Genomic DNA, 25,582 nt, shown 5'->3' with positions numbered 1-25,582 from the left:
CCACCAGGGGCAGCGAGAGACCCGCACCAGGCAGCCCTGGGGGACCGGATAAGGACGGGAAGTAACTGGCCGCGTCGAGGAACACGGGGACCCGCCAACCCGGGAAGGCGCAGGAAGAAACCGGACGCGCAGAGCGGAGCTCGGGGACCCGGGGGACGGGGACCCGGTGGCGCCGCTCGATGCGATGGGACGGGACAGACGCGACGCGACGCGACACCTGGACCGACCGACCGACCGGCGCCGCCGCGAGCGGGACGTTGCCGGGAACCGCCGCACCTGTAGCGCAGCCGCCGCCGCCACCGCAGCCCGGGCGGGGCGGACGCGGACGCGCTTTTATACGGCGGTGGCGGCTCCGCTCCCCGTCCGCGCCGCCGCCGTAATCTTCCGAGTGCGGCGCCCCCACATTTCCGCGCGCCGCGCTAGGCTGGACTTGCGACCGGGTCCGGGATCGAGCGGCCCCGGGATGCTGATGGCCCCTGACCCCGGGACACCTGGCCGTCCGCCCACGGGAATGTCGGGGTTGGGATGGAGCCGGGAGCAGGATCGGGACGGCGACAGCTTCGTGGCCCCTTGACGGCGTCGCCGGTCCGGAGCGCGGCTGGGACCGGTGCCGAGGCCGTCATTCTCCTCTGGGAGCAGCCGCTCCCTGTTTCGAGCTCTTGTCCTCAAGGTGCTGAAGCAGCGTCTCGGGGCTTAGGGGTCGCGGAGAGTGGTTTAACATCGCGCTGGAGGAGCTGGGGGGACAGGGCCACGTGTCACACGTATCCCCCACCATGTCACACGGCCCTGGCGGGATGCGGTGGTAGCTGGGGACACTGGGGCAAAACGTCAGGAGGATCCATGGACCATCACCGCAAGCCCCGGTGCTACGCGGGAAAGGGAGACTCAACCAGGTGATTGGCCCGAGCCCCAGTCCCGCAGGGATTGACAGCCTTGGGGACAGGGATGCACTGAGCAGGACAGTGGCACGGAAGGGGCCAGCAGCTGTTTCTTCCTAGTGCAAGGTGCAAGGTTAGGCATGATGGCGAGGAAGGAGAGCCTGGAGTGGTGAGTGCCTTCCATGGGGGCTGCTGCGGGAGGCCTTGGCTCCCTCTGCACTCCCTCTTGTAGCCAGTAAAAAGAGGCATCCGGTCGTGCCCAGCCACATCGAGGGCTGGGATGTCTCAGGGACAGTGGCAGGGAAGCAGAACGGTGATGTCCTGGCTGAACTCAGAGCTCTGCACTGCAGGGTGCTGAGCTGGGTCCTGCGCAGGGGGAGAGGGCAGATGGAACCTGCAGGAGGAGGACGAGGCTCACGGAAGGGGCGGTTGGTGAATAAAAGGACGATGTTTGCTTTTTCTCCACCCTGCAAACCGGTGAGTAAACAAGGTGCAGAAATGGTTGAGTTCCCTTGAGACAACAAAGAGCGCTGGAGCTGGGCCAGCTCTGCCAGCGCTACTCAAGGCCAGTGCCTGCGGGCCACGGAGAGGAGAAGGATGTTGGGAGCTGCCTGGATGCAGAGTGGAAGGGCTGGGGACTGGCAGGGCTGGGGATGCTGGCAGAGGCTGGCCGGGCTGGGGATGTAGCTGGTGGAGCCAGCAGCGTGCTACCACCTGCTGGAAGCTAGGAAGGAGAAAGTACTGCTATGGAAAGGGGCTTGTGCCAGAGTGCCCTGGAAAACCAAACTGAGAAGTGTCTGTTGCTGGCACATTTGAGACAGGTAGAGGGATGATTGATTGGCGAGATCCCCAAGACTCTGGGAGAGCAAAAAGGTCATATCCCTCTGCAGCTGCTTTTCTGTGGCTTCCAAACCTTCCCAAAACAACTCAGCCTCCCCATCATCACACAGGCTGAAGCAGCAGCCCTACAACCAGGCTCTGGGGTCCCAGAGCTACCTGTGCCCATCAACACCACACACCACCCTTGAGCAAAGTGGCTAAACCCCTGAAACAAAACCCTGCTAGCCCTTCAACCCCTCAGGGAAGCATCTCCAGGGCTGCAGGGCCGGGCAGTGCCAGCGGCAGCTGGTGAACCACATGGGCTTGTTCTTCAGCAGCAAAAGAAGAAAGTCAGGGCTCTCACTGCTTCTTCCTGCCCTTCTATTGAGGGAAAGGTGCAATTATCTTTGCAGACGCATCACTACATGACAAAAATTAGTAGCTGAGATGGAAGCGCCGCGGCCCCGCGGAATCCAACTATCAATGGAAAATTACGCATTCATTACTGGGCTTTATTTAGGGGCTTATTTTATTCACTGGCTCAGCCAGCACTGGCCAGCTCGGCTGCCTTGTCTGGTGAGGGCTGTCCCCTCAGCAAGGCACTGGGGGTGCTGGTGGGTGCCAGTGACAGCACTAGGCACATAGGGCAGAGCCAGAACAGGCTGCCAGCAGCTGTGACTGGTGCCAGACCCACTGGGTAGCTGCTGCCCACCTGGAGCACAGGAGTTGCAGCCAGGCCCACCCAGGAATCTCGCTCTGCTGGCTGCCATATTCACTAGTGGGTGACAGATTGGCTCTGTGTCACCTGGAGCCAGCCTGGCTGTGGCAGAAGGCCCAGAGGTGGACCCTGGGCAGAGGGATGGGAGCCAGCAGGGCAGGGAGTGGCCAGCTGCAAGGAGATGAATGCTCTGCAGGACCAGCCCTGGGTGCTGAAGCCCACTCTGAAGACAAGGGGACACTGGGTGATCCGTGAGGGACAGGGTGACCCAGGGGGGCAGAGACAAGTGTGACTGGATATGACAGGTCAGCCAAGGTGGGACCAGGCAGGAAATGGTGGTTATGGAAACCTGTCCCACCACTGTGCCCAGGGGTGGCACAAACCAGGTGCCTTGCTCATTTCCAGGTTTAATTAGAAATGTATTCCAAACCACAAACTCACACGGAGTGTCAGGTACAGGAGGGAAGGGGCTGTGTGTGACACAAAAACCTGCCCAAGCCCCAAGATGACAAGGGGGTCCCTGTGGACCATGGGACACCTCTGCTCCCCAGCAGCCCAAGCCTTCCAAGGCAGTGCCAGCAGCTCAACCCTGCCCTGTGCCTTCCTGCAGCAGCTCTGTCCTGACCCTGACTTGGGAGGGCTGCAGGGTATTCGGGCTGCCATGAGCCTCACATGGCAGCTGCTCCTGGAGAGAATCCAGCTGGAAATGGATGTCCCCAACAGGGACATCAGCAGCACTGGCCTCCAAGGGATTTTTGTTCATGTCCCAATGGGCAGTCAAACTGGAGGCTACAGTGATGCCCATCAGCCCCCATCTCAGTGCTGGGACAAGCAGGGGCAGACCTTCCCAAGATGGGTCAGGCTCCATCCCTCCTGCTGAGGCTGCCTACCAGTTCCCACCCTGACAAGTGTTTCACCTGCACATGTGGAATTAAATGTCTTTGGCTGGGCAAGGGGCTCTGTGCAGATGATGGAGGTAGGCAGTAGCCAGGGGGGAGTTTCAGCACCAGGGACCATAAGACTCCACTGGGCAGGAAGATAGGGAGCCTGACCCCAGACCACAGAGGCCAGGCACAACTGGAGAAGGGGAGCACAGAGGGACCCCAGCTTTGCGCCAGGGCTTGGGCAAGTCCAGTGCCAGGGGAGCAGACTGGGGACTCACGTATTCCCCTGGTGTCACTGCTTCCTCTGTACAACCTGGCGGAGGTGCAGCTCGCTCTCCGCTGCCACAATGGGCTGCTCGTTCTGCCGGTGGTGGCTGATGAGGTGGCTGATGCTCTCAAACAGCACGTCCTTGGTTCTCACCTGGAGCCAGGGCACAGTGGTCCTGAACTCAGGAGAGCTGCCTTTCACTCAGCGTCCCCTTGCAACCCCTGAGCCTGTCCATGCCTGCAGTCCGTGTTCCCCATCGCCCACCCTGCGCCCTACCCCTGCTTCGGTCCCAATCACCCACCCTGTCCCCTGCCCTCACCCCCATGCCCTGTCCTCACCACTCCCTCGGGGTCCACTAGCAGCAGGTGCTTGGGCTGCCCGCTGTGCATGCCAGTCAGCACATACTGCCCCGGGTTGGTGAGGCTGTCGCGCACCAGGAAGTCCCCATCCATCTGCAGGAGCCTCTCAGCATCCCGTCGGCTCATCTTTCCATGGTACCAGGGCTCCCGCCGGAGCTGCTCCTCCGTGGGGGCAATGGGGGCCTTCCGTGTGGGAGGGCTTGGCCACTGGTCCTCGATGGGGGGGCTGGTGCCACCCCCTGCAATGCACTCATGGAGCTTCAGGGCATCCTCGAACGGCCCTGTGGGAGCCAGGGGGCACAGGGTGTCACCCCTGGGGCACGAGGCAGGGCTGGGATGTGGTGAGGACAGGCTCTGGCTCACAGGCCCCCAGGGCTCTCCACAGGGCACTGCTCCAGAGTCAGACAGTGCCGGCACCTCTGGGGCTGGGCAGCTGATAGCACAGCTCAGCCTTTCTATGCCAGCCCCCCTGGTGAAGTGGCTTACTCATGTCAAAGAGGTCCTTTTTGGGGCTCTCCTCTGTCGCTCCATGAGCCGCTGCCTCTGGCTCCCAGGCGTCCAGGCTCTGCGTGTTCACGTACATGTGCTCCTCGTAGTCCCGTGGCCCCAGGGGATGGCCATCCGCCTGCAGGTACCCGTCGCAGGGCTGGCCTGCGAGGACGGGCATCACTGCTGGCCAGGACTGGGCAGAGCCATGGGGACACCCCTGGCTCACGGCTCCCACCCCTAGCAGTACCCACCCTGGCTCTCCAGGTCCCAGGGTGGTCCCATCTGGCTGTTAGGGTCTCGCTTGGCTGCAAACCCACCCTGGGAAAGGAGACAGTCAGGGTGTTAGGGGGACCCTGCCTGGGACCCCCTCACCAGGGCCAGCAGTGGCCCTGGGGGCTCACCTGGCTCGGGAGAATAGAGCTGGAGGGCTGAGTGCGGACATGGCTCAGGACAGTGCCGTGACAAAGCCGGGAGTCAATCAGCCCCCCCGGGGGTGGCTCCTTCCCTGGGATGCTGTTGTAGTAGTCGTGCTCGGCCGCCTCCTCGTCTTCCCCCCAGGCTGACTCCTCTGCTCCCAGTGCCCTGCAGCAGGGACAGTGAGTGGGGGATCCACTGCCTGGCTCAGACCCTCCCCACACCCAGCAGTGACAGGGGCTCCCAGAGCCACCCCCAGCCAGGGGATGTGCCCCAGACAGGGGCTACAGCAAGGCCCCTGGCCCCCCATACCTGTCTGGGGGTACCACCACCTTGGGGGGGCTGTGCAGGTACTGCTTGAAGCGCAGCTCAAAGGCCTGTCCCACTGTGCTGATGACGCTCTGTGCCAGCCCCTCACAGCACTCCAGGATGTGGCAGGCTGTGGACAGACAGACTTGAGCATTTCTTCCACATTTCTACTGCCCCTCCAGGCCCACCCTGAGCCTCTCCTTGTGCTCCCCACAAGGAATGTCCTTCTCCAGCCCTCACCCCCCCAGTTCATCCCTCCTCCTCCACCGAGCCCCCAGGCACGGAGGCCAGAGTCACCTCTCTGGTTGATGGGGTCCTTGGCAACGTAGGCGACATAGTCCGTGGTGTCCTGGGGGCACAGGGGGAGCTCAGGGCCCATGTCCTGCTGCTGCTTGGGAAGTGGGGCTGGGGGAGCTGGGGTGAGGGGACATCTTAGCCCCAGTCCCACATCCCGACCCAGGGCCAGGCCACTCTGCTCAGAGCAGCCATAGGATGGGCAGGCCCTGTCCCAACCGCCCCAGGAAACCACAGCCAGGGGACAGCCGAGGTGTGTGTGCCTCACCATGTCCCCACCGGAGGCAAAGGAGATGGACTGCATGTGGTGGTTAGCGATGATCTGTGTGGGGGATATGGCATTAGCACAGGGGCCACCAGCCCTCAGCTCACAGGCTGGAAGGCAGCAGGACCGTGTGCCCAGGAACAGTCACCTGGCGCGTGGTGGGGATCATGAGGTTGAGTCCATCAACGGAGATGTTGACAGCGATGCTCATGCCAGCAAAGCGCAGGTTGCTCTTGCCCAGGATGGAGAACAGGGCTTTGTTAGGAGCCTGACAGGAGAAAGGATGGTAGAGGTAATGCAGTCCATCAGGACCAGGCTTCCTGAGGTAAATGAAACAAAGAGAGGTGGCCCAAGAGACCCCAGACCCACAAACTGGGCAGGCACCCTCAGTGCCCTGTCCCACAGGGACAAACTGAGTGGACATTCACCTTCTTCTTCCAGATGCCCTTCACACCCGGCACCGCCTCGTACAGTCTGTTGATGGCTTCCCTGCAATGGACAACACCTGGCCTGGTTACTGCTCCAGACCCCTGGCTCTACCCAGCTGCCTCCCCCCACACATGGCTCTGTGGGGTCTGGAGGCTTGAGCTCCCACAGCCCTGGGCACTGCAGCCTCCTCGCAGTGCTGCCCCACGTCATGGCCTGCAGTACGTAATGCTGGCCGGGGCCACCTCCCTTCTCCTCTTTCCACTCATTGATCTGCAGCAGTGCCCTTCGCCTGTGTCCCTGTGTACAGGGTGGGTCCTGTGGGACAGGGCTCCCCCAGGCCCATGTCTCCCTCTCTCCACAGGACCCTGGGGAGAGGGGGCATCCAGGGCCATCAGAGGGCTTCGGGTGGCACTGGTGGGGGTGGGAGAGTGGGACTGTGGGGCCCTACCTGGTGACCTGTGTCCGGGTGTTGAAGTCGAGGGACCTCATGGAGCGCAGCACCTCAATGCACCCCATGTACTGCCAGAGGTACATGGTCAGAGCAGCCAGCAGCCCAGGGCAGGGGATGGACAGGAGAGAGAGGCCGGGTGTCAGTGAGAAGGACTCCTTCCACACCAGCTCCAGGGATTACAGGGCACCCTTTTGCCTCCCACCCCCAAATGCCCCATCAAATGCCCAAACTCCGTGCTGAGACCCCACAAACTCATGTGTGCTACAGCCTGTGATGCCTCAGGGGCTGACTGTGGCAGGGTCCCGAGGCAGGTTCCCCGGCCCAGGAAGCCCCCGACCCCCAGCCCCATCCCGGGACCTGTGTGCCCTGGGGCAGCCGTGCGTGGGACTCGAGCAGGGGCTCTGCCTGAAGGAGCGGCCGGACCTGCCGAGCCCCACACACACTCGGGGCCGGGGTCTCCGCGCTCTCCCGCGCCGCCGGGGTCCGGCGGGACTTACCCGGACGATGTAGGAGACGCCGGGCCCCAGCACCCGCTCGTCGGGGTGCAGCCAGCCCTGCGCCGGTTTGCGGATGAAGCTGCCTTTGCGGCTCCACTCGTCCCCGCCGGGCCGGGCTCCCCCCGCCGCCACCGCCGCCGCCGCCGCCCCCCGCGCCCTCCCCACCGCCCCCCGCGCCCGCCCGCCGCCCGGCAGCGCGCAGGGCGCGGCGCAGAGCGGCTCGCAGGCGCCCAGGACGGCGGCTAGCCCCGAGGGGGGCCCCGCTGCAGCGGGGGGGTCCCGGGCGGCGCCGGTGGGGCTGCGGCCGAGGAAACCGCCGGAGCCGGGGAACTTCCACTGCGGCATCCGCGGCAGCAGCGCGCAGAACGTGGTGCCGGGCTCGGGCTCCTCGGCCGCCGCGGGGCACGGCCCGGGGGCCGGCGACGGCATGGGGGCGGTCAGCGGCTCGTCGCGGAAGCGGTCATACTTGGGCTCCGGGAGCATGCCCGGGGCCGCGCTCCGCTCCGCCGCGCCGCTCTGCTCCGCCGCCGCGCAGGCTCCCGCCCCCCGCCCGCTCCCCCGGGGCCGCGCCGCGCTGATGTCATGGTGTGAGCGCTCCGCCGCCTGCCCGTCCCCGCATCCCCCGCCCCCGACCCCCCCCGCCGCGCCGGACCAGCGGCCGCCAGAGCATCCCCCATCCCTCCCAGCATCCCCGCCCACCCGAGCATCCTCCGCGTTCACAGCATCCCCCGCTCCCACGGCATACACGCCGCGCCTGGGCTGCCCCCGCAAACACGTCTCATGGGGCCGGAGCCACCCACGCTCTGCCTTCCATCCAGCTCCAAGCCCGCTGCCTGTGGCCCACGGCCGCGCTGGAGCCCCCGGGGCTGGAACCAGCCCTGCGATTTTCCAGCTTTGCCGCAGGTGTTGGGAGTGAGGGGTTGGGGGGCAGCGGTCAGAGGAAGGTGTCGGCCACCCACCCTGGAGCCTCAGAACTAAGGCACGGGCTGTTGCCCGTTTGTGCTTTTGCATCAGCTGGAGGGAAAGGGGCAAGCAGCCCCCGGCACTGCCTTCGCCCACAATAGGGACGTTTTCTGCTCTTTCCACCTCTGCATTCCCGGGAAGCGCTGCAGGAGCCCAGGGCTGGCCGGGAGGCCCTTGGCCAGGCTTCACTGCACAACCAGGCTGCCCTATTTCTGTGCCTCCCAGCTCACTGGTCTCATTTGCTCTGATTTCATCTGCCTCCAAAGCCAGATCTGGCTCCTGCTTGTTTACGTCTGTCTGGAGGACTCAGGCAGTAAAAAGCACATTAATTGTTCTGCTTTTCTCCCTGTAATTGCAGCAAACAGGGAAAAAAACCCCAAGACCCTTAAACGGACTTTCTGACCTCAGCCAAGCCACTCGCCCTTCCTCCTTCCCTGGGGCTGTGGCGCTTTTCAAGCACTTCAGAGGACCCGAGGTTGGTTGGGACTAGAGGCGTGAGGGGGCCCAGAGTGGACCTGCAGCAGCTCTGATCTGCCAGAGCCCCGGGGACCCTCACTTTTCCCCAGCCCTGTATCCTCTCTGCTGCCAAAGCAGTCTTCATTTCGGGGCTCCATCCCTGCAACATCCCAGGCTCCTTAGGAGCCGACATGTTTGGCTCCAGCTTCCCTGAGGAGCTTCCCTGGCCAGCTGGAAGCCGCCTGCACTCGGGCCTGCAGAGGCGATGCCGCTGCGGCCGCTCTCCCCAACCCCCTATGGAACCAACCGGCACAAACAAAACCGGAGCCTCTCGGGGGACCGGCCATGCCCTGGGCGATGCGGTCGCCTTTGTCTTTCCTCCTCACTGTCTCCTGCTCCCTGGCAGGTGATGGGGGTGACAGCCAGTAATTGCTTTAAGTGCAATCAATAAATCAAGGTAATAGAATTGCATCTGCTGTTGCCATGTTGGGAACCGATTCCTTGCTCTCTGTTCCCTCCTTGGTTTTAAGGTGCTGCAGAGCACTGGAACAAATCGGGCTCCTCCATGCCCAGGGGGTCACTTAGATTCCTGGCCAGCCCTAGCACTCAGGGTGCACATTCCCGGGGGCTGGGGGTCAACCCGAGGGAAGGCACCGGGTCCCTGGGGGGGTTATGGAGGTTTTACCCAAAGCAGAGCACTCCGGGGACCGCGAGCACTCCGTGGCGTGGGGGCAGCACAGCCGGGCACAGCACAGCAGCCCTGGGGAGATGGAACTGCTCCCGCACAGCTCCCGGGAGGAAAGTCGGGGGATTACTTTCATCTCATTTGCAGCCGGGCTCAGGCTCTGGAGTTCCCTCCACCTCAGGAGCTTTGCCTGGCTGCTTTTAATCCCTGCTTAAAGGTAAACTTCGGTGGAGAAAGCCTGGATCGCAGCCTCGGGCGCTCCACGAGCGGGTGGGAGCCCTACAGCCTCTCGCTGCCCCACGGCGAGACCCCTCCAGGCTTCCCTCGGTGGCCCCCGATCACCACTCGGGGTGATCTCCTCGAGAGGGGCCCCGGCGCTCCCGGTGTGCACAGAATTTGTCTAAACTCTGCCCAGTTATTCTCCTCTGACCCCACACCAGGGGAATCAGCACCAGGCGCTCTCCGGGCCAACGTGATTAATGAGAACACACGCACCCCGAGCTCAGGCGCTACAGGAGAAGGAGCAGCTCCCACGCCGCACCCTCGGGCTCGGCTGCCCCTCCCCAGACCCCGCGGCACCGTGCTCGGGGAAAGGGACGGGACCGTCCCGGGGAGGCGCTGGGCAGTCACCACCCCCGGGGTGCCGGCGGTGATGCCAGCCTGGCACCGACCGGGGCCCGCGGCGGCGCAGCGACTGCCTTTCCGCAGCCTCCGGTGCCACCGGCCCCAGGGCGGACAAGTGTCCTCGTTCGACCCTCGCCTGCCCCGGCCAGGAGCGGTGCCCGGCCCAGGCCAGGCATCGGTAGCGCGGGGACGGGGCTTCAGCCGTTCCCGACGGCCTCTCGAAGGCGCCCTCGGGCACCGGGTCGCTGCCGGTGCCCCGGCCCGTTTCCAGTGTTGCTGCACCTCCGCCGCGGCCATGAGAGACCGGGATCGAGATCGGGATCGCATCGGGACCAGGACTGGGACTGGGACGGGGATCGTGACCGGGACCGGGATCGCATCAGGACAAGGACCGGGACTAGAACCGCGACCACCCCAGCTCGTGATATCCCGAAGAGCCCCGCCCCCCATCGCTCTCAGCCAATCACAGACCAGTGCGGCCGGCCAGGAAGAGGCGGAGCAGCCAATGAGACGCTCCGGAAGAGCCGGTACCGGGATCGGGGGCGGGGCCTACGGACGGGCCCGCCCCCCGCCCCTCCCCGCCCGCAGCCCCGGGCCCGGCGCTCCACGCCCGGTGCCGGTGCCGGTCCGGCCTCGGTTCCGGCTCCGGCTCCGGGCCCGGGCTCGGCGCCGCCCGCCGCAGGGAGGATGGGGCAGCCGCGGCGGCCGGCGATCGGCTGCGGCCCGGCGGCGCCATGACCGGCGAGAAGAAGAAGAAGAAGCGGCTCAACCGCAGCGTCCTGCTGGCCAAGAAGATCGTGATCCGGGACGGGGCCGGCGTGAGCGCGGGACCGGGGGAATTCGGAGTGGCCCCGCGGGGGCCGGGGCTGACGGGAGCGGAGGCTGGGGCGAGGGGACCCTCCTCCTGCCGTCCCTCCCGGTGCCCGAGCCGGGGTCGGGGCCCGGTGGGCCTGGGGAGGTTCCCAGCCTCAGTGATGCCGTGGATGGGCGCTGTACCTGCCGGCTTTGTGCCGCCTCCCTGGTGCGCTCCCGTGCCGGTGCGCTAAACCCACGGCGGCCCCGGGCCAGGAATCCCCCGCCGTGGGGATTGGGATGGGATGGGCATGGGGATGGGATGGGGATGGAGCAGCCCGGGCTGCCTGCGGGAGGTGGTTTGTGGTGGCTGTGAACAGAAACAGCGGTTCAGCGCAACGCTGCCTCTCGCATTTCAGGTCCCTCTCAGCTGTCTGAGCTCTGAAATGCGGGGTTGCTCTCCAGGTGGCTGCAGGAATCTTTGTGACTTAACGGTGCTTGTGTTTTGCAGCGACAGGGGATCGGGGAGCCCAGCGTGTACCACGCCGTGGTGGTGATTTTCCTGGAGTTCTTTGCCTGGGGGCTGCTGACCACGCCGATGCTGACGGTGAGTCTGCCTTGGGAGCTCCCCTTGGGCTCCCGAGCGTGAAGGTTTTGGCACCATGCCCTTCTCACAGGGAACTGTGGAAAAGGAGTCTTTGGTTATGCAGAGGCATTTAGACACAGTATTAGCCTGGCAATGTAAGATGTGAATCAAACATACAGGCAGCACAAATTGAACCACAGAGAAGTGATGTGGTGATGTGAAGTAAAACCAGAGGGGACTCAGGTGGAGTAGGGATGGATAAAGGTGCATTTCAGGCTGTCTGAGCCCCACTCAAGCATGTTGGAACAATTTATAGACCTAGAAAGTGTTAAAGACAGTGGCTGCCCATCCTGGAGAGGACAGGCAGAACTCCTCACATAGAGGCATCACTTGTAGGGTATTTCTCCTTTTCCCTGGATTGTGCCCTTCCAGGCCTCTGGCTGCCAGGTGCTTAAGGAAATTTTGCAAAAGTTGCTAGCTCTGGCTTTTTCACTTTGCTTTTGGTTTGTTTTCCCCCAGGTGTTACACCAGACTTTTCCTCAGCACACATTCCTTATGAATGGCCTGATTCATGGAGTCAAGGTAAGGAATATTCCTTCCAGGCTTTCCTTTAAATCTGCCATCAGTGCAAGAAGGGACAAGCCATTATTATTCGTGTAATTTGCTGATGTCAATCAATATTTGGCAGCTCAATGTTTGTGTTTCAGTTTGGGGGCTCTGGCAAACCTGATGCAAAAGGAAGGACACAGACATGGGGCAGCTTGTGCAGCTGATTTTGCTGAGCAGTAGTGACAACGTTCTGGTTGTCAGCATGGAGCTGGAGCTACAACAGCTGACTGTTTCAGCTGGAAATATTCTCATCAGCATGAGATCAGCCCTGTGCCCATCTTCTGGAGTGTAGCAGAATGACAGATCAGTGACATCTGAACTTACCAATAGTAGAAGCTGAAGCCAGGCAGCCTCAGTGGCTCCCCCAGGCAGGAGGTGGGAATGTGCCATGGCACAGGGAGTGGGAATGGTGAGCTTGCACTAGACCAGCATTCCCAGAGCAGGACTGGAAGCGGCAATAGGGAACAGGCTGTAGTCATGTGTTCTGACTGGGGAATCAGGCAAAACAGACTGTTCGTGGCACTCTGGCAAGAGGATTGTGGAAAGTAGCTCCAGAGGGGCTGGGCACTTCCACTGGCTCTGAAGGGTTCTGCCCTGCCTGCTTTGGGTCTGAGAGATGTGGAAAGGCCTTAAGTACAATTTTATTTGTGCTTAATTTTATTTGTGCTTAATGGCCCTGGCTTCTCATTGTATCTGTCATGTCTCCACCTACAGGAGAAAGCTTTCCTCAGAACTGCAGCAGATGTTGCTGTGGTGGAGCTGTGCCAGCAGCTTTCCAGGTCCTGGCAGGGCTGCCCAGGCACCCACAGCCATGGGCAGAGCTGTGCAGGGAGCAGGAGGGAGTGGGACTGCTCAGCAGGGCCTTGCTGGCTGAGGATTTATTTTTCCCTCTCTAAAAGGATGTGCTGTGACAATATTGCTGCTTGTAGCAATCAGGAATGGGCTGTCTCCTCCTATCTAAAGCTCTCACTGTCAGCAAGCAGAATCTGACTCAGGGGTTTCTCTGTCCCCCTGTCTGTCTGTCTGTCCCAGGGTCTGCTCTCTTTCCTAAGTGCTCCGCTGATTGGTGCTCTCTCTGATGTCTGGGGCAGGAAATCCTTCCTCCTCCTCACCGTCTTCTTCACATGTGCACCGATTCCCCTGATGAAGATCAGCCCATGGTGAGTTCACTCTCAGTACAGCCCCAGCATTCTGAGGCCAAACTATGATCATTTGTGAGTGCTCATTTTAGGATGAGGTGGAAGAGTCTGTCTGGTGGAGGACGATGCTCAGCCTAAAGACTGACCTCTGGTTCTGCTGGAGGGTTTGGTTAGGAATAAATGGTCTGTCTGGCCTTTCCTGGTGCTTGTTCCCCTGCTCAGTGTGTTATTGCTATTAGGGAAAATAAGTGATGAAACTCCAGGGACCCCCATATTCCTGAATGCACCAGAGTGTTCTGCTGCACCAGAGCAGGATGGACTGAAGAACAAGAGAGAGGCTCTGCTACAGCATCTGTGGACCGTGGTGTGGTTGCTCTCTAACTCTGCCTTGGGCACTGCCTCTTTCAGGTGGTACTTTGCTGTCATTTCCATGTCTGGAGTCTTTGCTGTCACCTTTTCCGTGATTTTTGCCTACGTTGCCGATATCACCCAGGAGCATGAGCGCAGCACGGCGTATGGCTTGGTAAGGAGCTGAGACACTGGCTTGTCTCTTGAACGAACTACTTGGGGCTTTGCAGGTATGAGAGGTATAAAGTTAGGGTGGGAGATTTATTGACTAATCATGCAGCCTCCCTGTCCTCCTCTTTGGGATTTAGCTCAGATAGAGAGGCTGCTCTCTGCCCAGTCCAAGTGCTTGCTTTGTTGTAGTTAACCTGTAAACCAGTCTGGCCTGTGAGCTTCTCCACACCAGGAGAGGAGCTGTGATGTTTCATGTGATCCTGCCCTTCCTGTAGCTTTACTGGCTGGACCATGTGGGAATTTCTAGGACAGCTTTGATTTCCCTTTGCTAGAACTTAGTCCAGATTGCACCAAGAGAACCTGTCATCTGTTTGTGTGCGGGAGTCCCTGTGAGTCCCTGTTCACCTCCATTATCTCCATCAAAGGTGACAGAAGGAGTTTCCCTGGGTCACTGGGGAGGAGGAAATGGACTCTAGGAAGTAGAGGTTGTAGGAATGTTTTATCCTTCCAGGTGTCAGCCACGTTTGCTGCCAGTTTGGTCACCAGCCCGGCCATCGGTGCGTACCTTTCCCAAGCCTACGGAGATACCTTGGTGGTTGTGCTGGCTTCAGGTGTTGCTTTGCTGGATATTGGCTTCATCCTGCTGGCTGTGCCGGAGTCACTGCCGGAAGAGATGCGCCCAGTCTCCTGGGGAGCCCCAATTTCATGGGAACAAGCCGACCCATTTGCTGTGAGTGCTGCTGCTGCTGTTTTCCCATGTGCTGGTAATGCTTGATGTTTGCTTTAGTTCTACTGATTTTTAAGATGGTGACTTAAGCCCTTGGTTTGGCTGTCTCTGTACCTGGAGGTTATTCAATGGTGTCAACTCTTGTTCCCTGCAGTCCTTGCGGAAGGTGGGTCAGGACTCTACAGTGCTGCTCATCTGTATCACTGTGTTTCTCTCCTACCTTCCCGAAGCTGGCCAGTACTCCAGCTTCTTCCTGTACCTGCGACAGGTCAGTCTCTGGTCAGGGGGTAAAGCTTTGGGGGTGCAGGAAATTCTGGCCTACAAATACTATCAGAGTTGTGTGTCCCAAGGTGGCTTATCTTGGCCTTAGCTCAGTGAAGTTGAAGCTGTAAGAAATAGTCACTTATTTCAGCTTTCCTGAAAAATGTGTGAGCCTGGTGATTGCTCTGTAGGCATTGCCAGGAGCAAGGCCTGGTTTGGCTTCTTGTTGGTGTCTGCCTGGCCATCCTGGCCATGCCACCTTCAGGCACTGCAGGGGAGTCCAGTGATTTAAAGCTGTTTCTTCATCCAAAGGAAAATCTTGACAGTGGCTGGTTAATGTGCAGGACCCTGAGAAGCAATATCAGTAAACAGAGGTGACATCAATAGAGTGGTTCTTGTCATCTGATACAAATCTCTTGCCTCAAAAGTTCCTCTTTGGTGTTTGCACAGGTCATTGGTTTTTCCTCGGAGACTGTAGCAGCCTTTATTGGTGTGGTTGGAATTCTCTCTATACTGGCTCAGGTGAGAAGCAATTTCTATCTTAGCTTGAGCAGTCTGCTATAGAAATGTCCAGAATTTCTGATTTCGGGGCTGTTGAGTAGTCAGAACCCCTGTGGTCACACAGAGTTTTGAATCATAGAAAAGCTTGAGTTGGAAGGGACCCTTAAGGGTTGTCAAGGTCTCTCTGGTTCCCATCCTCTTGTCTCCTAGTGTTACCATCTTTCTTTGCCTCTGATTTGAAAACACCTGTTTATCTTTCCAGACAGTCGTGTTGGGAATTCTCATGCGTTCGATAGGAAATAAAAACACCATTCTTCTGGGACTAGGCTTCCAGATCCTGCAGCTTGCCTGGTACGGCTTTGGATCACAGCCTTGGTAAGGGTTTGCCCATGTTCCTCCCCCTCTGGGGTGGCTCAGCAGCCGCTCCTGCCCATGGTGCAGGGTGAGGCTGTGCCTGGCCCTCACAGCTGCCTCCTCCCCAGGATGATGTGGGCAGCAGGAGCTGTGGCTGCCATGTCCAGCATCACCTTCCCAGCCATCAGTGCCATGGTGTCGAGGAATGCAGACCCTGATCAGCAGGGTGAGTGCTCAGGGGTCTATCCCAGCAGGTGCTGAGCTGGCATACGGGTGGGCTCTTGGCTGTGGTGGTGGAGGGGTGGGCAGAAACATCTGTGCCAGCTGTGGAATGTCGCTGTACTCACAGTAGTATTGACACACTTGTCTTTGACCATGGCTAGGGATTGCCAAGGGAACTCCCAAATTATGCACATGGGTGTTCGGTTTTGGCCCTTCAAGGCAAGGGAGGCTGCTGTGTTTTGCCTACCTCATGGTTTGGCCCTGAATCCTCAGACTTGTCTGCCTTAAATTCCAGTTCATTGGAAATTGTTGCTTGATGTGCCCACGCTCATTTCAGTCTGCAAAGCAGCAAGCCCAGCATTACTGAGTTTTGCAAAACCTGACACTGAGCAAAGCAGCTCACCCACAAACCCCTGCAGAGTGCCCATCAGTCCGGACACTGTGCTTGATCCTGTCTAACTGTGTAAACATCCTTGAATAAAACAAGTCTCTTTGGAAAGCTGGAGGCCTATCCTCCCTTCCTCACTCTGTCCCCAGGTGTGGTGCAGGGGATGATCACTGGAATTCGGGGTCTGTGTAACGGCTTGGGGCCGGCGCTCTATGGCTTTGTCTTCTATCTCTTCCACGTGGAGTTGAACGAAATGGCTGAGGTGGAAACTTTGGGCAAGGCCTCCAAACCCAACATGGCCAACCCTACGGATGAGGTATATGTTCAGCTTATCACTCTGTTTGCCAGTCTGTGTCTGCCCTTGCGTGTTAGTCTTTCCTGTGTCTCTCCCTACAGAGCAGCATCATCCCCGGGCCACCCTTCCTGTTCGGGGCGTGCTCTGTGCTGCTGTCGCTGCTGGTGGCCCTGTTCATTCCAGAACACAACCTGGTGCTGAGGTCAGGCGGCCACAAGAAGCACAGTACGGGGGCCCAGGCCCACCCCCACAGCCCACCAGCCGGGGGGTCAGATGGCAAGGAGCCCCTGCTCGAGGACAGCAGCGTGTGAGGTGGGACAGCAGGACCTGCCTCGCGGCTCAACTCCACATCAAGGACGGACTCGGCAGGAGTTTGGGGAGGGGGAGAGAGGAGCCGAGGTAACAGACTGTGCCACTAACAGCCACCGAGGAGGGACGGGCTTTCCCTTCAAGCCAAATACATGCAGCTGGTGCAAAAATGGAATTGTATCACCTGTATTGATGGAAAACAGAGATACGGAACTGCTCCACGTGGAGGGATAGTTCTGGAAAGCAAACCTGCCCTTGTGTGTGAACCCTGCGCCCCGTGCTGTCCCTGCCGAACCCTCCGCTCGCCGGTCACAAGCGATGGAGCCAGCGTGGTCTGTGTTTGGTGGGAGCTCACTCAGCTGCCCCCTGGAATAAAACATGGCATCTGCACCATGCCCATCCCTGATACAGCTGGTTCCTGCTGCTGGCCCCTTTGCAGTCCCTTGTGTGGGCCTGGCACCCCCTGCACGGTGTGCGGTGACACACTGAGCGAGCGGACGGGTGTGTGTGGAGCACAGGGGGTGCAGCTTCCTCGCTGCCAGAGGACCTGAGGAATTTGCCCATTCTGCCCCAAGTGAAACTTAGACCAAAAAAAAAATCTACTACTTAAATGTTGTGATGAAGAGGATAATGAAGAAATCAAGTTGCAGCTGACACAAGGGTGAATGGGCAGGTGGATGACAGAAGGGCAGCTACTTGAATTACAAATTCTTGGATGGCCACAATGGCTGTGGTTCTGTTTGGTTTTCCTCTTCTTGTCACGTTGAGGTAACGTTTGCCTGTCCCTGCCTCCACAGGCAGTAGATAGAAGGATTTTTCAGAAATGCTTTTATGGAGCTGTGAGTGTGGTTTAGGAGATACAGTTCTGTGGGAGGTCAGAGAAACAAGTAAGCACTTTGAAGAAGTGTGTTTTCCTGTGAGAAAGGTCAGAGAAATGGCTGTTTACCTTGAGCACTTGTATAAAGCATGTTGGTTTGTCCCCAGGCTCCTGCCACAATGTTAAACCCAGAGAATGCTCAGAGCTGGTTTGTTCTCAGTCCAAGAGATCTTAATGGTGAGGATTGTGTTGATTAAGACTTACAGTTTTGGATTCCATGTGGCATTTCCGAGCCTGCCATGAAGGCTTTTGTTTATGAAACAGTGGAACTGCAACCTCTGCCGCAGGCTCAGCTCTGCTCAAAAAGAACAGGAGCTGCTTGGAGTGTTGTGAAAGAAGCTGAGGCAACCTGGGAACGTGGTTGTTTATAGGGCTGTTGCAGAGGGCAGGAAACAATTGTTCTCATTTGAGGTAATCAAAAGTAATGGCATTGAGCAGTTCTGGGAAGACCAAACTGGGGACACTTCAGGAATTGGTTGTTAAGGGAATTAAGAGGGCAGTGGGCCCAACCAGTCCTGTCTCAGAGTGGGATGAGTGCAGCTACAGCTGTTCTCTGGCCAGAGTTCCCTCTCTGTGAGTTTGGGACAGGTAATCCAGGGAAGAGCAGCCAAAGGGGAGGGAGTGTTGACCCTTCACATCGTGGGTCGTTGCAGACAGGTCATCATGCCTGCAAATGCTGTTTGCCTCTGGATTTAATGGAAAACACTGCCTGGATGACCCTGGGTAGCTCAGTCCCTGACCCCAGCTGGCACACGTGGGGCAGCACTGCCCATCCCTGCTCTGCCTAGGAGCATGGCTCTCTGCACTCTAGGGTGAGGGGCTGCCAGCTGCAGGGTATATCCACCCTCTGATTGCTCCAGAGCCTGTTGGGGCTGGTCAGTGTTGGCTCTGGGCAGAGCAAGGGTGGCAATTCCATGTGGGTCCCTTCTGTGCCTGTCAGACACTGACAGCCAGGACCCACTGCCTGCCCAGCCTGGGTGAATGGTAACACAGTGTCTGTTTATCAGTTTTCTGGACCAGTTGGTTATTGGAGGTAGATGTTTAAGTGAAAGAGATGACAGTTTGTATCTCATTGATCTGGCCTGGCACCAGATCCTGTGCACAGAACTAGGAGCAGCCCCTTAGGTGAGCAGAGCGTGGCCATCTGGGACATGCAGGGATGCTGAGGTGGGTCTGGCTGCAGGGCTGGGGAGCAGAGCCAGCAGGAACTTCAGTGACCTGCCATGACTCCACTTTTCCCAAGCTTCTTACGGCGACACTCCCAATTCCCAAATCTTGCTGGGATGGTCAGTACTTGTGTGTGCATAGCAAGCTTTCTTTTCCTGAAGGAAATCCCGTCACTTGCACTTCCAGGCAGCAGTTCCCCCCCTCTCTGTGTTCCTCACAAAAATGCCTTTTTCAGATGGGACTTTTACCAAGTCCTGGCAATCCATTGATTTACACTGGATTAAAGTGAGCTAAAGTGGGTTTTTCCCTCACACACAGATGAAGTAAAACACAGAATTGTTACCTTGCTCACATGGAGGCACTCGGAGCTTCACGGGTACGATATAGCGGCACGTTACAAAAAGACAAACATAATTTATATGATATAAAGTATATAGAGATATATTTTTAAAAGTCCTTTCCCTTATTGCATAGTTTATTGAAACCAATGCGTTTCTGGTCCTGTTCCCTCTCATGACTGCTGCTGCCTGCGGCCTCTCAGCCTCTTCTTCCCCTCAGATTGTCCAGTGACCTTCTTTCCCCGATCCTGTCCCTCACAACGTGATCCCTGATCTTCTGGCAATGCTCATGTGCCCTGGCTCTTGTGTCCTGGGCCTGGAGTGTTTTGATGCCTTTTTCAGCCCCTGAACTTGGGGTCAGGTGCTGCCACAGGTGTCTACCAGATGAGGGGCTGCAGCCTGGCTGGTGATCAGCAGCTGGGTACAGCACTGGGAACCAGTGGGGGTACAGCACCAGGCAGCTGGAGGTGGGGGTACAGCACCAGGCAGCAGTGGGAATGCTGCAGGTGCCATTACCAGTGGAAGGGTGGCTTGTGCTGGTTTGTGGACCTGTCTTGGCACCAGGGGCTCTCTGAGACACAGGGGTGCCAGGAGCAGGCAGGGATTCCTTCACACCCTACTGGAGTTCCTCTCATCTGTTTCAGTGGGGCCTTGGCCCGGTGCCTCCCCTCCCCTCGGTGCAGGGACCCCTGCACCATTCTGCCTTTACATGACAGAGCAGGAGCTGGGCCAGGTGGTGCCAGAGCTGAAGTTACCAGAGCCAAATGAAGAATTCTCATTCTGAAGGGCCGGTACTTCCACAGTGTCCCACGTGGAGCCTGAAAAGGCCGTGTGGAGCATTCAACTAGTTTTGCCAATTTTTGTTACTTTGTATGAAAATCCAACTTTTTAAAAAGAGTCTTTTCTTAAAATCCCCTTGATCTGCTGTGCAGTGTCTGAGCCTGGCTGTTTAACATCAGAATTCCCAGGATTTGTCTGCAGAGACTTACATTTCGGGATGGTAACAGCAATGCCCAAGCACAAGGCAAAAATCAGCTTGATCGCCCATCTGCAGTCCTGGCATTAACAGCCGCAGGTCAAGTGAGTTGCCACTGATCTTGTTGCATTAAAAACCTGAGTTACACCATTGTTTTCTGCCATTAATTTTGCCAAGTTGTAGCATTTTACTTCCCTGGGTTTATTCTTTCTCTGCACTCGAATGGCTGCTGACAGCTGTGGTATCTCTAAAGCGTGGGCATGGGCCAAGTCCCACCTCTGCTCTTTCACAGTTCATCATCGCGTGTGTTTCTCTGTCTCTTTTTTAAAAAGCTAATGATAAAATGTATTTATTTCAGTTCAGGTTGTGTTTGGAACTGGCTAATCTCTCCCTCTGATGGATTATTTATTAAACTGCTGCTTTCCTGTTGTGTCGAAGGTCTCTGTCCTCATTCCTCCCCCTCGCTGGCAGTACCAGGCAGCTCTTGCCCAGCCCTTGGCCCGGCCCGTGAGAGTTTTGTGAAGATTTGGGGCTGCTCTGGGTGATCTGGGTCGGGGCTGTCAGCCCCTGCCCTAGCCCAGGATGGGGAGCAGGTCCCTGACTCCCACCTGCCCAACTGATGCCTCCTCCTGGACTGGTTTTTAGCAGCCCCAACTCTATTGTCTTAATTTCCAGCCAGGCTTAATTTAGATCTTATCTGACTCATATAAACACTTTTTGTGGTGGCTGAGGATGGTCCTGAGTGAACAATATAATCCCCGAAGTGTAAACACATCCGAGTCAGATCTGGGATGGGAGCTGGTGCTTGATGGCCGATATCCTGGAAACACGAGCCATTACGCAGCTTGTTGCTTCTGTATTTATTTCCTCTGGACTGGAGCTAGCTTTTATTTTATTGCTTTCATCTTTAATTGAGAGAGAACTTTTAGCTTGTCTCACTTGGCATCACCAGAGAACAAAGGGCAGGTGTTGCTGAACAGGATGTTGGGGCCACCCTCCCCCTTCCAGCGTGGTGGTCCCTTCTGGTGTCAGCGTTGACGATCCGGGGCTACACCCCGGCCTGAGGGGCTCTGAGGGTATCCTGTGCCGGAGCCGGTGCTCATCCCTTGGTGGTTTGTGTCTCCACACTGAACTGTTTTTCTTCCTGAGCAATGGCTCTGGACCGAGCGTTGCCCGGTGCGAGGCCCCACTCTTGCCCTGTGGGAGGAAGCATGACCGGCTTCCAGGAAAGGTGTTCAGGCTTCTGAGTCTTGAAAACCATCATTCCCTTCATTCCTTCAAAGGTTTCCTGTTGGGTGGAAAGACCTCCTGGAGCCTAAGCTTATTCCTTTCACCCTGTGCACTGCAACCTCCTAATCTCTCTCGATTTTGCATGGGGCAGAGGGAGGTCCTGTGGCACCTCCGGGTTGGGGAAAGGTCTGAGTCCATTAGAGGAGAGGTCCTGAGCAGGCAGTAGAGTGGGGGCTGCAGTGGGTCACTGCATGGGGGCTTGGTGAGCAAGAGGTGCCCTGGGGAGCTGTGCTATGGCACTCTGAGCTGGACCAGGTCCCCTGCCCTCCCCTGGCTCAATGGCTGAGCTATTGGAACTGGCCCTTGTAGAGTTGGAGGTTTATCATGTTTCCATAACTCCAGTTTCCTCTGTGTTGCCCTCCTGTGCAGGCAGCAGCTCTGGGTGCTTGCAAGCCCCAAACCGGAGGAAGTGCAGTACAAGGTGCTGGGATTTCTGGTAACTGTTAATCTGCTGAGGTCCGGGAAGGGCTGGGAAAGCTGCTTTTTGAGAGAAGGTCACACCGTAAGTGCTCAGCTCTGGTTTGGACACTGATTCATCCATTTTCTTATCATGCGGGTGCTACAATCAGGGTTGTGGGAGTGGGAGGGCAAGGTGAAGTCCTAGCACCATATCTGTGTCCTTAAAGTTCCCAGTCTCATTGTTGGGAAGATCCTGGCAGTGTGGGAGCAGCCTTGGCCATGCTTTGTCCCAGGGATGGGCCAAGGGATCCAATGGCTGCTGGAAAGTCCGGGAAGTGGCTCTGTTAACACAGGATGGAAGGAACAAAAACCCCAGGGCCATTAATCACCCACTTCAGCTGAGTGTGCACATTCGGTGGTGGTGTTTACAGAGCACTTCCCTTGCTTGGAGTCATTCTGGACCCTCGGAGGATTAATGACCCAACCTCCTGAAAGGATGTGTGGCATGCCAAGTGCCTGGAGTTGCCTCTCAGGAGAGCTACCAGACAGGAAATGGCCAGGTCCTGCCACGATAGGAGGTGCAGGGGTGGGCTCATCCCTCCCTTGGCCCTTTGGCACCTTCCCCAGCCTTGGGCGCAGCGTGGCAGGACAGGATGGGTCAGAACCAGACCCATTTCTCCTCCAGGAAGCAATGCCAGACCTGCCGTGAGACAGGCTCTGCAGCTGTGCCAGGGCCTTGGGGCTGGATGACATGTGGTGTTCAACACTTTTCATGTGGTAACACTTTCTCTGTCTGTACCACAAGACCAAGCCTCCCAGGAATGCCTGCTTCCATCCCTGAAAACATGCTGTTTTGGGAATAAATGCACACACTGGCAGGACTGACCAGGCCCTGTTTTTGAGGCAGGGGCTGAGAGGACCCTTTCCACAGCCACATGTCCCCAGTAGCACGTGGCTCACCCCAGCTATTTGGGTCATGGAAGGGCTGGTTTTCTGGATGCTCTGGGTGGGTGGCAGAGTCTATGAGAACCAGAGATGGAGCTGGATCTGAGCCATATCCTGGGGTGCAGGTGCCTGCGTAGGGTGATGGGGGCTCTTGCAGTCACACCAGGACTCTTTGGGCAGAGGCTCTCCTGGGTCTCCTCTGGCAAGATCCGAACTTGGAATAAAATCAGAAACCTCCCTCTGGAAATACCCCTCAGGCTGGAAGTCGTGGAGGCCCCGGGGCCAGTGCTCATGGGGGCGGTCCCTACAGGGCTTAAGAAGGGCTGAGGACGGGACTGGCGGCCAGAAAGACAGCCCTGCCCAGCGGCACCCACTCCCTTGAAGCGGAGTAGAAAAGAAGGAAAAGCACCCCTGCTGCTGCTGCCTTGCAGGCAATGGAGCCGGCTCCTGTCCTCCTCCTCCTCCTGGGCTTGCTGTGGGGCTGCAGTGGTGAGTACCATGGGGCCAGGAGCCACCTCTAATCCTCTGACACACTGTGCTGCCCAGCCTTGCTGCTGCTGCTCTCCTTGCTTTGCCTATGTCATTGTGGCCCTGGGGCCTCTCTGTCACTGAGTCCCAACAGCTGCATGTCCCTTCAATGCTGCTGCAGCTCCCCAGGCCAGTGCTCAGAGCTGCAGGGTTCTGGTGACTGTCCCCTTCCCCTCACCCTGCAGTTTCCTCCTGCCCAGGGCACCCTGCTGACAGGCTGGTGGTGACACCGAAGCAGCCGGTGGTGCCGTTCGGGGGCTCGACAGAGCTGAACTGCTCCCTGGCCTGTGCAGGGGGCAGGGTGGAGTGGAGGGGGCTGGACACCGCACTGGGGACCATCACCTCCTTCGCCACCCACAGCATCCTGCACATCAACAACGCCACCGTGGCCATGGAGGGTATGAAGATCTGCCAGGGCAGCTGCCACGGGCAGCACTACCAGCAAACTGTCGATCTGAAGGTCTATGGTAAGCACTCCCCAGCCCATCCCTCACCACCCCCTGGCACAGTCCTGGGTCCCCGAGGCATCCCCCTTTCTCCTGGGCTGTGCTGCCAAAAATCACCCTTGACACTGTCCCTTCCCTGCAGCCCTCCCAGGCACACTGCAGCTGGAGACAATGCCCCATGCTCAGCACCCAGAACACCCTGTCAACCTGAGCTGCTCAGCTATGGGTGTGCACCCTGTCGCTGGGCTGGCCCTCACCTGGTACCGGGGGCACCAGCCGCTGGAGAACACAGACTTCAATGCCATAGAGGCTGATGAGGAGCTGTTTAACATTGTGTCCACCTTGGCAGTGGATGCGACAGATGTGGCAGAAGGGGTGGAGTTCAGCTGCAAGGTGACGCTGCGTGTCGGGCAGGAGACCTTCACTCGGGTGGCATCTGTGGTGGCAAGTGCTGGGGGTGAGTGCCAGGAGGTGCTGGGGAGCACAGCCTGCATGTGCCCTGTCAGCTGGAGCCAACCCCCACTGCCCTGCGCTGCTTGGAACAGCTTTGCCAGAACAGGAGCAGCCCCTGTTTCTGCACTGTTCTGAATCTCCCATCCTTGTCTCTGTCCCTGCTGCCTGTGCCCATTTGCTCCCACTCGCTGTGCTTGTGGTAGAGAGGGATGAGACTGCAGTGAGGCCACCTGTGACCGACCCTGCCATGTGTTCACAGCCACCTCCACGAGCCCCAGCACACCCAGGCCCATGACCACCACAGCACTGCCCCCAGGGCCAGACATCTCCACACATGATCCCACCACACCATGGGACCCTCACACTGGGACCACCCTGGAGCTGGCTGCTGCCACCACAGAACATGCTGCATCCCAGGACCTTGTCACAAGCAGTCCCATGGCTGCTGCCACACAACCTGGCTCTGGCACGACAGGCCCAGGGCCATCTGTGGGTTCAGCACCTGCCTGCAGCCTGCGGATCTGGTCGCTGCCTCCCTCAGGGACACAGGGCAGGGCCCTGTGCATCGAGTGCCATGCACAGTGCGCTGGGAACGCCACCGTGCGCTGGCTACGGACCCCTGTGGCTCTCTCCCAGTACCGGGAGGAGGCCACAGGTGGCAGCTCCGCACTGTGCCTGGACCGTGTCGAGCCCTGGCACCAGGGCCGCTACCAGTGCGTCCTGCTTGGCCGCCTCGCCCAGGTGGTCAGCCTGGAACTGACAGTCGTGGACGGTGAGTGGTGGTCTGCAGCCCCCCTGCCATGCCCCTCCATCGCTTAGCTGGGATTGTGTTGGTGCCACAGCTGGTGTTGGGGGATTCGCTCATCCCTGTTGGCTGCCGTGGGCAGCTGCAGTTACAGCTCCCTGTGTCTGCAGGTTCATTCAGCTCGAGCTCTGCCATTGCTGGCGGGGCAATGGCCTCTCTGCTGGGGCTCGTCGTGACCGGTGCCGTGTGTCGTCGCCTGTGGAAACGATTCAGATCTCGGTGGGAGCCGTCCTAGGAGTGGGAGTAGCCGAAGGATGCCCCCAGCCCCACAACCGTGCCCCTGCTGTTCTCCTGTCTGCCGCTGGCTCGCCGGGCCTCTGGCCAGCCAGAAGGTGCAGAAGGAGCAGGAGAAGGAGCAGGAGCAGAGCAGGAGCGGGACCAGCCGCGAGACGCCAGGGCTGAAAGGCGATGAGCAGAGGTGTTACAGGGACGGGACCAGAGATGCTCCCGGGGATGGATACCCGCGGGCTCGCACCGAACACTGAGCTGGGTCCGGCGCTCGGGACGGGCGGGAGCGCAACGGCTGCTCGTCTGTCGCCACAGAGGGTCCGAGGCAGCCCTCGGCAGAGCATGGGCTCGGCGGGCGCGGGGGTGCTCCAATAAAGGGCTGTTTCTGTTCGAGCCCTGAGCAAGTGTCCTTTGGGCTGGGGCGGCCCCGGTCCCGGTCTCTCACCGGCCCCTCACGGCCCCCTGACCACCAGAGGCGTCCGTCCAGTTGCCAAGGGCGGGGCACCTGCCCGCACTAGACATGGCGGCCGCGGTGCCCCGCCGCGTTACCACTGAGAGCGCCACGCTCTTGCCCATACTCAAGATGGCGACAGCGGCCGCGCCCAATGGCGGCGCGCTCGCTCTGT

The 25,582-nt window shown here is 58.9% G+C and overlaps 3 protein-coding genes across 3 annotated transcripts; 2 read left to right on the top strand and 1 right to left on the bottom strand.

Moving 5' to 3' along the window:
• Positions 1 to 2,222: 2,222 nt before the first annotated feature.
• SHC2 (SHC adaptor protein 2) lies at positions 2,223 to 7,658 on the bottom strand. The gene is given in 13 exon segments (XM_071577841.1): positions 2,223 to 3,720; positions 3,906 to 4,207; positions 4,413 to 4,577; positions 4,667 to 4,733; positions 4,817 to 4,997; positions 5,142 to 5,268; positions 5,436 to 5,487; positions 5,701 to 5,754; positions 5,846 to 5,965; positions 6,126 to 6,186; positions 6,575 to 6,645; positions 7,075 to 7,593; positions 7,596 to 7,658. Coding segments are annotated over 13 exon segments (1,911 nt in total). The 3' UTR covers positions 2,223 to 3,591.
• A 2,697-nt stretch (positions 7,659 to 10,355) lies between these two features.
• Positions 10,356 to 20,292, top strand: LOC139683090 (hippocampus abundant transcript 1 protein-like). The gene is made up of 12 exons (XM_071577842.1): positions 10,356 to 10,620; positions 11,106 to 11,201; positions 11,700 to 11,762; positions 12,822 to 12,949; positions 13,337 to 13,451; positions 13,959 to 14,177; positions 14,329 to 14,442; positions 14,886 to 14,957; positions 15,199 to 15,311; positions 15,419 to 15,516; positions 16,050 to 16,216; positions 16,297 to 20,292. Exons 1-12 carry the CDS (start codon positions 10,537 to 10,539, stop codon positions 16,504 to 16,506), a joined length of 1,479 nt encoding a protein of 492 aa, XP_071433943.1. The 5' UTR covers positions 10,356 to 10,536; the 3' UTR covers positions 16,507 to 20,292.
• A 2,563-nt stretch (positions 20,293 to 22,855) lies between these two features.
• MADCAM1 (mucosal vascular addressin cell adhesion molecule 1) lies at positions 22,856 to 25,308 on the top strand. The gene is made up of 5 exons (XM_071577843.1): positions 22,856 to 22,985; positions 23,225 to 23,491; positions 23,613 to 23,927; positions 24,183 to 24,695; positions 24,839 to 25,308. The coding sequence occupies exons 1-5, from the start codon at positions 22,931 to 22,933 to the stop codon at positions 24,961 to 24,963; spliced, it is 1,275 nt and encodes a 424-aa protein (XP_071433944.1). The 5' UTR covers positions 22,856 to 22,930; the 3' UTR covers positions 24,964 to 25,308.
• The last annotated feature ends 274 nt before the right edge of the window (positions 25,309 to 25,582 follow it).

The sequence above is a fragment of the Pithys albifrons genome, chromosome 27, assembly GCF_047495875.1.
Source record: "Pithys albifrons albifrons isolate INPA30051 chromosome 27, PitAlb_v1, whole genome shotgun sequence".
NCBI lineage: Eukaryota > Metazoa > Chordata > Aves > Passeriformes > Thamnophilidae > Pithys > Pithys albifrons.
This window is presented reverse-complemented; position numbering and strand designations above follow the sequence as displayed.